Source organism: Myxocyprinus asiaticus, chromosome 1 (assembly GCF_019703515.2).
Source record: "Myxocyprinus asiaticus isolate MX2 ecotype Aquarium Trade chromosome 1, UBuf_Myxa_2, whole genome shotgun sequence".
NCBI classification, from domain to species: Eukaryota; Metazoa; Chordata; class Actinopteri; order Cypriniformes; family Catostomidae; genus Myxocyprinus; species Myxocyprinus asiaticus.
In genome coordinates, this window is record NC_059344.1 from 60,783,378 (window position 1) to 60,796,745 (window position 13,368).

The 13,368-nt window shown below is 39.5% G+C and overlaps 1 protein-coding gene across 6 annotated transcripts in view; it reads left to right on the forward strand.

Annotated features, from left to right (window-relative positions):
- LOC127440490 (matrix metalloproteinase-15-like) overlaps positions 1-12,548 on the forward strand; it is a 56,628-nt gene extending 44,080 nt beyond the window's left edge. For all 6 annotated transcript variants that reach the window (XM_051697111.1, XM_051697124.1, XM_051697133.1 and 3 more), the window contains 3 exons: positions 2,516-2,666; positions 3,667-3,785; positions 5,520-12,548. In XM_051697111.1, the coding sequence (XP_051553071.1) occupies positions 2,516-2,666; positions 3,667-3,785; positions 5,520-5,983 (734 nt within the window). In that variant the 3' untranslated portion in view covers positions 5,984-12,548. The remainder of the gene's footprint in view (positions 1-2,515; positions 2,667-3,666; positions 3,786-5,519) is intronic.
- The last annotated feature ends 820 nt before the right edge of the window (positions 12,549-13,368 follow it).

The following is a 13,368-nucleotide window of genomic DNA, read 5'->3' on the forward strand; positions in this document are numbered from 1 at the left end:
CCCAGGTGTGTAGAACATGGTGGCAGATTTTTTTGTCATGCCACAAACCTCCTTCGGGGGAGTGGAGACTCAACCCGGAGGTGGTAGAGATGGTTTGGCAACGGTTTGGCAGGGCGAAGGTAGACCTCTTTGCATCAACGTCCTCAACCCACTGCCCCCTCTGGTTCTCCCTGATGGAGGAATCCAGCCCTCTGGTTCAGGATGCACTAGCTCATGCCTGGCCAGACCTGTTACTCTATGCCTTTCCTCCGACACCCTTAATCCTGCTGACTCTTCACAGAGTTCTCCAGGAATGCCACAAACAGGCCTAGTGTCACCGAAGTGGCCCAGAAGGCCATGGTTTTCAATGCTGCACAAGCTCCTGGAGGGGGAACCCTCGAGCCTTCCCAGGAGGAAGGATCTCCTTCATCAGTTAGAGGGTCAGATTTGGCACCTGGATGCAGACCATATGCAGCTTTGTATTTGGCCTCTGAGGGGCTGGAACCACTTTTGAAGGCATGTGACCAAGATGTCCAAAATACTATCTTGAACTCTAGAGCACCCTCTACCAGGAGTGTTTACAACTTCAGTGGAAGTTGTTCTCTGATTGGTGTAGGGAATGAGCAGTGGCCCCAGAACACTGCTCTGTACCCATGGTATTACGTTTTCTGCAGTCTATGCTAGAAAGCAATAGAGCAACCTCTACCCTAAAAGTCTATGTGGTTGCAATTTCAGCTCATCATGTGAAGGTGGATGGTCAGCCATTGGGGCCTCATGGATTACTTACTCTGTTTCTTAGAGTTGCTCAGCGATTGCTCCCCCCTCAGACCATTTGGGTGCCCTCATGGGACCTGAATTGGGTTTTGAAGTCACTTACACTGCCTCCCTCAGAGTGATCTGAAGTGGGTCTCATTGGAGACGGCATTTCTCCTGGCAGTTACCTCAGCTAATGTGAGTGAGATCCATGCGTTGTCCATTAATGCATCGTGCATGCGTTGGAATGCGGATGGGTCAGTAGTGACATTGTGGCCCAACCCGTCATTTCTACCCAAGAGGCTCCCGGCCTCATTTAGAAACCAAGCTATTGAACTGACAGTGTTTAATCCGCCAGTGTCAGATACACAGGAAAACAGTCAAGTTGAACTGTTATGCCCAGTGTGGGCCCTCCATGGTTATCTGTGGGCCACAGAAAGCTTAATACAATCAGACCAACTATTTTTTTTTTTTGCTATGGTGGGTCAGCTCCTTTCAAACAGAGGTTGTCGCACTGGGTGGTAGATGTGATCACCCATTCTTACAAGGCTACCAACTATCCATTGCCAACTGGTGTAAGATGCCACTCAACTAGAGGTATATCCACGTCTTGGGCATCTCTGCGAGGTGTCCCTCTCAGTGACATCTGTGCTGCAGCTACTTGGTCATCTACAGATACTTTCTCAAGATATTACAGAGTTAATGTAGCTGTTCCCTGCGCTATGGAGACAGCTGTCCTTTTGAGGCATTCAGCTTCTTCTTAGGGGTAAGCATGGCCTCCTCGTGACCTTGTTGTTATGAGTAATCCAGTGTGAAGTACTGCCTCTGGCAGTCAGAAAGAATGAAATAGAACAAGAGTTACATATGTAACTATGGTTCTATGAGTTCTGGATGACCGCCAGAGCTTTCTGTCACTCGGAGTTTGGGCGAGAAGATTCTGTAGAAACAGTTGGCAGGAAGTCATAGGGTTAAATAGGGGACATCCTGGGTCATCCTGGGTCACGAGTGACTGTTGATATTAGACTCGACCTGCGCATATGCAGAGAGATAACATCCAGTGTGAAGTACTGCCTCTGGTGGCCATCCAGAACTCACTGAACCGTAGTTACATACGTAACTCTTGTTTTTCGTATTGGTATCGGTGATCCAGGCCGATAAATGGTGGCCCCAAAAATTATTTGGACACTTTAGGTATTAGATAGCAAAACATCACAGCAACTGACTTCTGCAACCAAATAATGCAAAAAGACCTTTTCTCAGATGTAACTTTTGCAGTCACTTTTAATCAGCTGGTCTAATGGCGATTATTTTTTTTATTTTTTTTATTTAAAAAAACAAAAACAAATACCTATTGTTGTATAATTTGAAACCTTCTTTTTGTGCAATAAATTTCTTGAAAAGTGTGCCTGGGATGTCAGTCTTTAAAATAAATGGCACTTGTTTTGATATTTTGTGATATAATGCAAAGACATTCATACATTTTTAAGTGTGGCCTAAGTGTCCAGATAGTTTTTGGGGTCGTTGTACACATATTACAATGGGAAATGAGATTTACACAGAATTGCTGAAATTAAAATAGAAGAAAATTACATAATAATTATTCATATTATTATTATTATACTGTATATTATATATGTATAATATATATTAATATATAATATATGATATTATATATTAATATATTATATTATTATTTTAAGTATGCATTAAAAATGCTGTTGTTGCTGTTGGTTTATTGCTTCCATCTTCATCTCTCTCTTTTCTTTTGACCCTCCACCTATAGGAAGCCAGTACTGGTTGTTCAGGGAAGCCAACCTGGAGCACGGTTACCCTCAAGAGCTGATGGACTACGGCCGAGGTATCCCCTACGATAAGATAGAGACGGCCATCTGGTGGGAGCCTTCTGGATTCACTTATTACTTCAAAGGAGACTGGTGAGGGAATGGTCTCTTTTTTTTTTTATTTATTTTTTCGCTCTTTCAAAGAATTATTTCTCTAATGTTTATTGTCTAGTCAATACCTTGAGCTATTTTGTATAGTCTGTGTTGACTCACTGGACCGGTTTACACCTGGTATTAGCATCTGTCTCGGGTGATCCGATCACGAGTGAGACAGATTGCTGTTTACACCTGGTATTAACATGCCGCAAATGCTTCTCCAGTGACCACTTGTGATCGGATATCGTTGAGGGAAGGGTCTCTGATTGCTTGACTTAATACATCTTGAGCAAATTTTTGTATTGTATTAATCTAATTGTTAATTAATATTTAGTTGAACCCAGCCAGCAAAGTTTAAAACCCCTGTTTTGGTGAGATAATGGCACAAATCGAGATTACAGTGAGGCTCTTACAATGGAAGTGAATGGGGGCCAATCTTTGAATGTTAAAATACTCACTGTTTCAAAAGTATAGCCACAAGACATAAACAATATGCTTGTAAACACAATTTTAGTGTGATAAAATCACTTACTAACCTTTTCTGTGTATAGATATAGCCAATTTTACAACTTTGTTGCCATGACGATGTAATATCAACAAACCCTAAAATGACTTTAAAAATGATTTAAACTTTTTTACAGCTCAAATATTACATGAGTTTTAATAGAATTATAAATGTAAGTGCATTTATAAAATTATAAACTTCAAATTTCTGCCTTTAAATCCTCCAAAAAATTGGCCCCATTCACTTCCATTGTAAGTGCCTCACTGTTTTTAAGAAAAGGATGTCAAAATAAATTTTTGTTAATCAACATTATGCCACAAATGCTGTTGATCGAGCTTAACTTGTATTGAACCCTGAACATTCCTTAAACTTGTATTAAACACTGACTATTCCTTTAATACCAGGTGTAAATGGGGTCACTGTATAGTTTCCTGTTGCTGCTTCAAGGAAAGGCAGAATGGTTCCCTTTGAAATATGTTTGATAAACCACAGGTACTGGCGCTTTAATGAGCACTCTCGAGCTGCAGATCAGGACTACCCTAAACCAATTAGTGTGTGGGGCACTTCTGTGCCGTCCTCTCCCAAAGGAGCCTTCCTCAGCGATGATGGAGGTGAGTCAGAGAGTGAAATGGTGTGTGGGGTTGGGGTCATCCAGTGCCACCATATTAATGTAAAGGATGGGTGGGGAGGTGCCGATCAGATCAATCAACCAATGAGACAATGAGACAAAGGGTGTGAGAGAAAGTAATGGAAGAAATGTGGTTTGAGATTATTGGGAAACACTTATATAATTGTCCCATTTTAAAGCAATATTTAAGGTTTAAAACAAGTTAATCTTTGGCTACATCTACATTAATCCGGATACATTTGAAAACTGTCTTTTCATTTTTGAAATGCTCTCCTTCCACACTGCCGTTTTCCAAAAGTTGCTCGTCCACACTGAAACGTATGAAAACGTAAATCCCCATACTGAGCATGCAAAAAATCGCTGTTGCATGTACGGTCTGAAACCCAATTGCCTTCATGTTCCATTACCGCACACCAATCGGCTTTGAATTAATGCAATGTGAATGTTGTACGAAGTAACATTTATCTTTAACAATGCTATCGAAGTGAATATCAAGTACAACAGCACCGCTACAACACGGGCCGCCATCTTTTGGTTGAATGGATCACATAACTGCGTCACATGACAACAAATACGTCATCATTTTCAGATATATACATTTTCCCTGTCCACACTACAGTGTGAAGATGCCATTTTCAAATTTATCCACTTGGGAGATCGCTTTCAAAAAGCTCAGTTTTCGCTGACAAAAATGCCATCTCAGTGTGGACGTGGCCTTTATCGACAGCATCTGTCGGTTACCACAGACAATCATTTTGACTCATTCCTCAGTTTGTAAAAACAAACACAAATCATATTTACAGTAATATACAGTATATGCTAGAGGTCAACCGATAGTAGATTTTGCTGATACAGATAACTAATGTGGTGGGAAAGGCTGATAACCGATTAATCAGCCGATAGTTTTTTGAAAACTGATTTTTAGAATGTCATAAAAAAAATCATATTCTTTTCTTACTATGACGGGTCCTAAATGAATAAAATCCCAGATGCAGTTTATTGTTCAACCAAAATCCCCAAAATAACTACAAAAAAAAATGAAGATTCGGTGCATAACATGGCAATTTTAAGTATAAACAAGCCCAAAACACACCAGGGACTATTATTTTGAAATGACAAAATTATGAAAAATTTATCGGCATAGATTTTTGCTGTTAACCATAGTTCCAAAAAGCATTGGCACAGATTAATCGGTAAAACCAATGTATTTGTCTACCTCTAGTATTTACAATGTTAACCTTTGGGGGAAAAGACATTCCAGAGGATTTAAAGGAATAATTCACCCAAAAATATAATTCTCTCGTCATTTACTCACCCTAATGCCATCTTAAACTTCTTCCTTTCTTTTATCACATTAGTGTCATGTTAATATGTGTAATGTTTAAATCTTATGGAACAGTGTATATTTTAATGTTTAGCCCTGTCCAATGTGCCTAATATTTACCCCAGTGCCTTGCCCCTCAGACTTCCACTTTCATTCCAAGTGCATTATTGTGTACATTTTATTTATTTATTTTTACTGACTGAGAAATTAGGCAAATTTATTTTCTGTGGATATTATATGTAGAGGCTGAGCTATTCTCAAGCCTATTATATCATTTTTTCCATTTTGTCATCAATGAAGTAATGAACAGATGAGCTAAATTTGTTTATTTGACTTGTCAGTGATGCACTAAACACAATTTGCTCTGTCCAACACCGTTTTTTTCTTACACAGCTTATACGTACTTTTACAAGGGTACAAAGTACTGGAAATTCGACAACCACAGAATGAAGAGTGAGCCGGGCTACCCGAAGTCCATTCTGAGAGACTTCATGGGCTGTAATGTGGACCTCGATCCCGACCGAGACACAGACGTGGACCCGGGACGCAAGTGGCCTGAACGCCCACCTTTTAACCCGGATACAGGGCGAGACAAAGACAAGGAAAAGGACAAAGAGCGGGACAACACTAATGATGTTGACCACAAAGAAGAGACTGAAGATGAAACAAATGAGGTGGATGTAGTTTTGAAGATAGACGAGACGGAGCGCACCTTGAAAATCATCATGGTGACGGTACCGCTGGTCCTGGTGCTGTGCATCTTAGGATTGATCTACGCTATCATTAATACACTACAGAGGAAAGGAGCACCCAAGTATTTAGTACACTGCAGACGTTCACTGCAGGATTGGGTTTAAACCCTCACGATGCCCCGTAAACACTCACTCATACACTGTGTCCTAACCAAACACGACATGATTCAAGATTCCAGCGACAAGCAGTTTGTTCATCCACACTGAAAGCAAAACTGCAGCATGACGCCACACAATCAAAGCCAATCGGAACATATTTGATGGTTAATGTGCAGTTATGAGAAGCAGGATTTTGAGAGTTCACCGATTGGCGGGGCTACGCAACACGACTGACAAAATGCCTTGTGCTTGTCATGGTCATGGCTGGTTAAAACATTTAAGTGAGAGCTTTTATTGTTTGTCACCATATTTTGTTGAGTCTCGTTAGGACACTCTGTTTCATGTTCGCTCTGTACACACTTTACTTCCCTTCCCATGGTGCTCTCCTAACATGATGACTAGTATATTTATATTGGAAATTTTGCACATTGATTTCGTTGTTCGGGTTTCGTATTCATAATAATCATTTGATTAATTTTTTTGTGGGTTTCTCAATGTCTTTTTTAGATGTAACAATTAGTTACCTAGATCTACAATCACTGTGTATAAGAGCAACTGACAAGCAGATATTTCACATCTTGCAGAGGAAAAATAGAGGAAAAAGGATGTTGAGGATGGAATATCTCTTCTAGGAATATTTCTACCTACGTTCATCTTTTCCCATGTATCTCAGCTGTGGTCTTCCAGCAGACTGCGCAAGTTATAATATACTTGGTGGAAATCCAGACTAGGATTTCCATGTTCCTTTCCTTTGTTCTTTTTTTTTTTCTCATTTAACGTACTTGAGAAGGGGTGTGGTATTGGAATAGTTCACCTAATTGCCTACATTACCTGCAATAACTCAATCTATCATTGATTGGTTTGCACCCAACTTATTTGGTATCTTCTGTGATTTGATATCACACTATGTTGGAAATTCTGGTGCAGATTTTCTACATATTAGTAAAGACAATACAGTATTAACTGTGGCCATTTACATCATAACTATATTATAGTATGTCCACAAATGTTTTTAAGTCATCCAGGTCGGTATAGAATGTCAAGTAAACTAATTCACAAGCAACTGGACTTGGTTAGCCAACCAGTAAATTGCATTTCATTGAGTTTTACCTGATACTCCATAGCTCTTTGTTTCGACATCATAAAACAGGGACTTTTCTGTGGATTTTGCCTACCTTGCATGACCATAAAAAAAATCACATTTTATTGCCTTGCTGAACCACTTATTCTTTTGTTTTAAAAATTGTGCCTTGGTCCTGCCAACCAAATGTGTTTTCTGTGGTTTCGTTCATATTTGTAGAGCCCTTTTGACCACTTTCTTTTATCTCCACAATGGTTCAGTGATACTGCGGTGATTGAAATATTTTATTGCCATTTGTCATTTCAGTTGCTTTCATTTATGACAGAAAGGCAGCATACTTCGTAGGGGTTTCTGAAAATCTTTAGGCTTTGGAGGCTCTTCTAGAGGAATATCTTCTAGTACCTTTTGCTGATGCAGGAGCCATTCGCTGAGTGTATATGCATATTTATATAACAGCTTTACATTGTTAAATCAAAAGAACATATGAAAAAGAACTATAAAATGCATACCACTAGCTTGCACCAATTTAAAACTCCGTAAAATATACTCAAGTAAGCTTCTTGGGGCCCAATTATAAATAAAAAGCCTTAGAGGGGCCCACTGTTGCCTTCATGTAGGGACTGTTAGATAATCCTCTCATTTTAAAAACAGCAGGGGGTGAAATGCACTGTTACCTCTTCGAACCCCAACCCAAAGAAATACCACTCTCGTCGACACTGCTAGGTGGACGAAGACAAGAGAGAAAGAAGCACAGATAACTCTGTGAGTTCAAAAGGAAAGGGTTAAGATGGAGAAACTCTATCTCCAAAGTCTTTCAAGAGGGATTACAGTGTGTTAGTACAGATGATGAGCTAGACTGTATTACAGTGATGGGGCAGATTTCAAGAGTGGGAGAGCAGTATACAGGCACAGCTGGGATAAACCCTCTGCCAGCTCCCTTAAGGCTGAAACATTCTCTATACAAGTACATGAATGCAAACAACATCCACTATGGTACCTTGGTGTAGCATGTTCTGTAAATACCATGGTATATTACTTGGGTTAAGGCTAGGGTTTACTTTGTTTTTCTGTGTGCTGTTCGGTCTTGCGCACGTTCGAGCGTTCAGCCTTTCAAAGTGTACTCTTGACCGCAATCTCATACGGACTCTTTTTGTACAGTCAATGATGCACAGACTAGGACTGTCCATGTGCAGCTTAGTTTTTCTCCTCACATGGACAGTCCACGCACACTGTGCTGATGACAAAACTTGCGTTGTGCGCACTGTGCACAAGATGTACCGGCATGCGGTAAATCAAAGAATACTTTGGCCATAATCATTCAGTACCAATGTATACAGGGCCAGATCATGTTCCCATGAAGCCTCCAAGCACACATCTTTGGAGACTTACCCCCCCATTACCACCCCTAGTGGTAGTCCACTTTTCCTACATTAAGCGACAAGAGTGATTTTGGCTAAAAACTAAATTGCAAACATGTTTCCAGCTACGCAAGCTCAATTTTGTCAGCGCAATTCTTAAAAGATGACTTCTCACTAGTCGACTTTTTAGTCGTAAGTTTCTTTTACATAATCGCTGGCCAGTCAGACGGAGTCAGAGCTCGCATTAGCATCTGACAGTGGAAGGTCGGTAAGTCCTTAAATCAAAAGGCTACAAAAGCTGATGAGTTTGAAAAAATCGTTCAGTTGCTGGGACAGGCTCTTTTAGTCTCATCAAGTGACCAGTGAGCTGCTGCTTTAACTGAAGAATTGACAAGATGTCATGCTCTGATCTGAACGTCAGTAAGTGTGACACCCTCTGCCAAAATCGAGTTGTTTGGAGTCGGCTAGTGAGATGCCTGCTTAACTCGGCACAAGTAGTGCAACAGTAAGCATTTGCATACATTTTTTCTTTCAGGTCAACTACTACCATGGCAGAGCAAGAGTTAGGGACTAACAAAAGTTAAAGTCGGCATGTTTGTAGCTCGTTATCTGAATAACACATCTGTTATAAAAGGTGAAATGTGTAATTTCTGCACTACTAATGCCACCAAACAAAATTGCAAAAATAATGATTGTTTCAACTAACTGCTAAACACTCCTGGACAAAAAGATATTGAAGTTGCAGATTGCAATTTTCTTTTGGTGCCACAGAGTTTTTTTTTTTTTTTTAACCACAACAGTGTTTAAGGATGTACAATGGAACAATATGCAATGCCTTGGCCAAGCATTCCCATCTGCGTTTGCTTACTTGCATAGAGTATATTTCTGGCCTGAGCTGGTTGGTAAGCAGTATGTGTGTCAATGCCATCCCTTTATGAGAGCTTGCTGGCACACTATCCCACAGCCCACATTGCCAGGGTCTGCAGGTTATTTTTGGAACACTTTCTTAGACCGGCAGCGGAAATAGGATTCCAGTTTCATTCACAAATTTTTAGTGTGCTGATGTGATCCACAAGGCAAAGTTAACAAACTAGGTAAGTTCCCTAACATTGTAGGATATAACTGCCATTAGGTAGTTCTGTGTTTGCTTTGTGTTATACTTTGCTTAGTCTAGTGTCTAACCTTAAACTCGGCATAGTATACTCAGACGTGGCCTAGAGAAACAAATCGTCGCCACTTTTTAAAAGTGTCTATGAAAAATTTCAGTCATTTGGCCTTCGCAATAAGCGTAAGAGTTTTGCAAAGAAAGAGAGATGTGGAGGAGAGTGGTATTATAAATATTGCCCTGTCAGACAAGGTAGAGCAGAAAGCACTTTGATAAATATTATTGAAAGAGTAGAGGAGACGGGACAGTCATGACCTGAATGCCGTCACTGTTTAATCCAGCCGAATACCGTTGCCAGGCAATGTCAGTCCCCCCTCGCAGTGCTCAGAGGAGAGTTAATCAGACATAAAAGCTCTTCCACCTCTCCCTCGACGACCTCTGCCTTCCCCTTCTTATGCCCAGATCAATGAAGAATACATAAACAGGCTTGAAGGATATCTGAAAAGCAGCTTGCTCTCGCATACTCTCAGGGGCTCACTCAAGCCTTATTCCCATTTTGTTCCCACTATGACCCTTTCTTTTGTCCCTCCTTTATGCCCATGTTCACTCCAGAGGCTTTTTAACCTAATCTAACACTTAAAGTATCATGCTATTACCATGATATTTTAGACATGGCATGTTTTGTGGACACTACCATGATTGTAATGCCATTTACCATGCAAATGTTATGGTGCATGATGATATTATTCATGGTGTCTGATCGCCACAGTTCTTTTTTTATTTTATTTTTTATAGTACGAGTCTAGAAGGCATAAAAGTGCATTACTTTGTATGCTTGTTTCTAATTCTAATAATTGTCTTTTTCATTTTCATAAATAAGAAGTGTGACTTAACAATGATTGTGGAAGATAATGACTAATGAATAATCAAAACAGTCTGTTTGGTTTTTGTGTTTGATAGAATGTGATACTGTAGTTTTATAGCGTTTTCTCCATCTTGAATCAACTCCTGGCCAAGTTTAGGACTGGCTCTGATAACAATGGCCCCTCTCTCTTTCTGCATTATTGTCCTGCACACTGCTTCTGGCTAACAGGAAGATGGACTGGGCCCTCAGCCAGTGCCACAAAGCTTCCTCCCACAGGCATTGCATTCTAAACAACAGCCTCTGTTCAGAAGGCTTTGAGTGTGAATTACGGACGTTGGCTGTTGTGGTCACACCTTTCTCATAAACGCAGCTCAGGACCGTGCTAGTTTGTGTGCCGGTGGGTTTTTCATTGCAGGTTAATGAGGTCTGACCACCCAAATGGTCTGTTCGATGTGAGGTCTGGTACAGTCACACAGCAGATGTGTTCCAAAATCTAGTCAGCATTTTAAAGAATATTCCGGTTTCATTACAAGTTAAGCTCAATCGACAGCATTTGGAGAATAACGTGGATTAATAAAAAAATGAATTTCGACTCATCCCTCCTTTAAAAAAAAAAAAAAAAGCAACAAAAAAGAAAAATGGTTATAGTGAGGCATTTGCAATGGAAGTGAATGGGGTCAGTCTGTAAATGTTAAAATACTCACTGTTTGAAAAGTATAGCCACAAGGCTTAAACAATATGCATGTTAACATGATTTGAAAAATGCAGTTCCAGTGTGGATGAGAGACGTAAACTTTGCAAAACCAATGGGCTTTCAACCCAAAAATGTATTAGTGTTGATGTGGCCTAAGATACCTCATTTTGGCCAAATTCTGAGGCTGCGTTGAATGTATTCTTCGTGGAAAACACAATCCCAGAATTTGTTGCGATAAGCAATTAACCCAAGATGCCAGACAAGAGAGTCAAGGGAAATATAGTATACTTACATTTAATTGATAAAAAATAGTTCAATCTAATTAAAATAGACAACTTTACCCAATACTTCTGTGTGCTGTGTATTTTTATGCTTTTTAGAGCATTGCTTCATTAGCTTAGCAACATGCTAACACCAACCTCTGTTGGAATCAACAGAGTTGAGTCTCTCAATTTCAATTCAGTCTCTAGTGAGGTTCCATTTCAGTTTGGAAGGCAGCTGCCTATGTAGGCAGAAATTTAGCTCACTAGGGATTGAAACTAAACCCATGTTAACACTAATCTATTTGAAACCTCCATTTTTTGTTTCCTAACGTCATGGTATTCCAAAGTATGCGGTTTTAGAGAGCGTCTTCAAACGCTCCATTTTCGGTGCAGGAAAACGTATTCTAGTTTGGATGAGAGGCGTAAACATAGCAAAATGTATGCATTTTCAAACAAAAATGTATTAGTGTTGACGTGGCCTAAAATGCGCAGAGTGTCTTTTCTGTATGTGTGTTCTCCTGATATAAACTTGAGCTTTGATCATAGGTGCCTCTAAAAACATCCGTCCAACCCATTTATTAACCACTTCATGATTAAACTGCAGTCATTGTTAGTTCACTGAACAATTTAACCACAAAGGTCAAGTCAATAATATTGTCTTCAGCTTTGTGGAAACAGCTAAGTAGAATGAGACCGAGACAGTGGGTGTTTATGACTGAATTCTCCTGTGTCAATGGTGGATACAATGTAAGATCAGCCCATTATGACAATGGGTCTGAGCATGCATCCTGTCTTAAAGGGAATCTCATTTTACAAACATGCTGTGTAATACTCAACAAAGCAATTTCAGACAGAATATATACAAATCCTAGTAACAAATCTCTAACATTTAAAGCAGTGCTGTCAATGTTGTGCACAAACCTGTGCTGTAGTGTTTTTCTTAAACACCTCATTACATCATTACTTTATTAATGATGGTAAAATTAAATTTAATTCATTTGTATTTTCTGTTTATCTTAAATTACTTATTTTTGAAATTGTAAATTTTTACCTTGTTAATAACATTCCGATTGGTGTGTTGATTTTTTTGTTTTCATGTAGAAACAGGATTTTATACATTTGTGTGTGATGTTCATCTTCTGAGTGTGATTAACGATCCATGCTGGACATGTAATAGGTAATAAAATAAAAAAATGTTAAAAGAATTAAGTCTCTGATCTCAGCCTTTTTTAAATTCTTTTACAAACACCTATGCATATGTCTTTAAAGTAAAAAAAAAAGAAAGAAACTAAATTGACCCTATTTACATTCTTAATACATAAGAATGAGAGACAAAATAAGAGACACCTCTTATTTTGTATGATTATGAGTACAAATATGATTATCTTTGTAATCTTTCATTAAAATAGAATAATTTGCCCCTTCTTTTAAACAACTTTTATTTTCGCATGATGTTATAAAGCATTTGGGGTCCCAAATATTTTTATTTTAGAAACGATAATAATGACAAATCTCTCTTATATAACATTACCCGGACTGAAAATATATATTTTTTATTCTTGATCTTTGTTTTGACCACACACAACAACTAAAAGCACTATAACCAACATAGTGTCCTGATCAATCCACTACCCCCAAGCACCCCCCCCCCCCAAGTGGTTGGGACCCCCCATAAGACTAGAATCAATTCAAGCACTGCTTCTGAAATGCATGAATAAGCATTGTTTGACTTTCATATAATGTTCTTTGCTGCTGTTGCCTTTCATGATTGCCCATGTTTTGTCCGTACTGAGCTGTAGAGTGCAGAACTCCAGGGAGTTCCAATGTAAACAACCCTTGTCCTTCCCAACTCCCATCCCTGGGCTCTCCTCTCTCCCTGGAGAAAGATCAGGGTCCCTGATTCAGCCAGCACTTCCTCTCCATCAGGAAAGAGCAGGGCCGCATGGGCCATGAGAGACTGGGCGGGATATTTATAGAGGCCTGCTGGAAAAGAAGAGCAATAAGAAGAGTAGAAACAAGTGACTG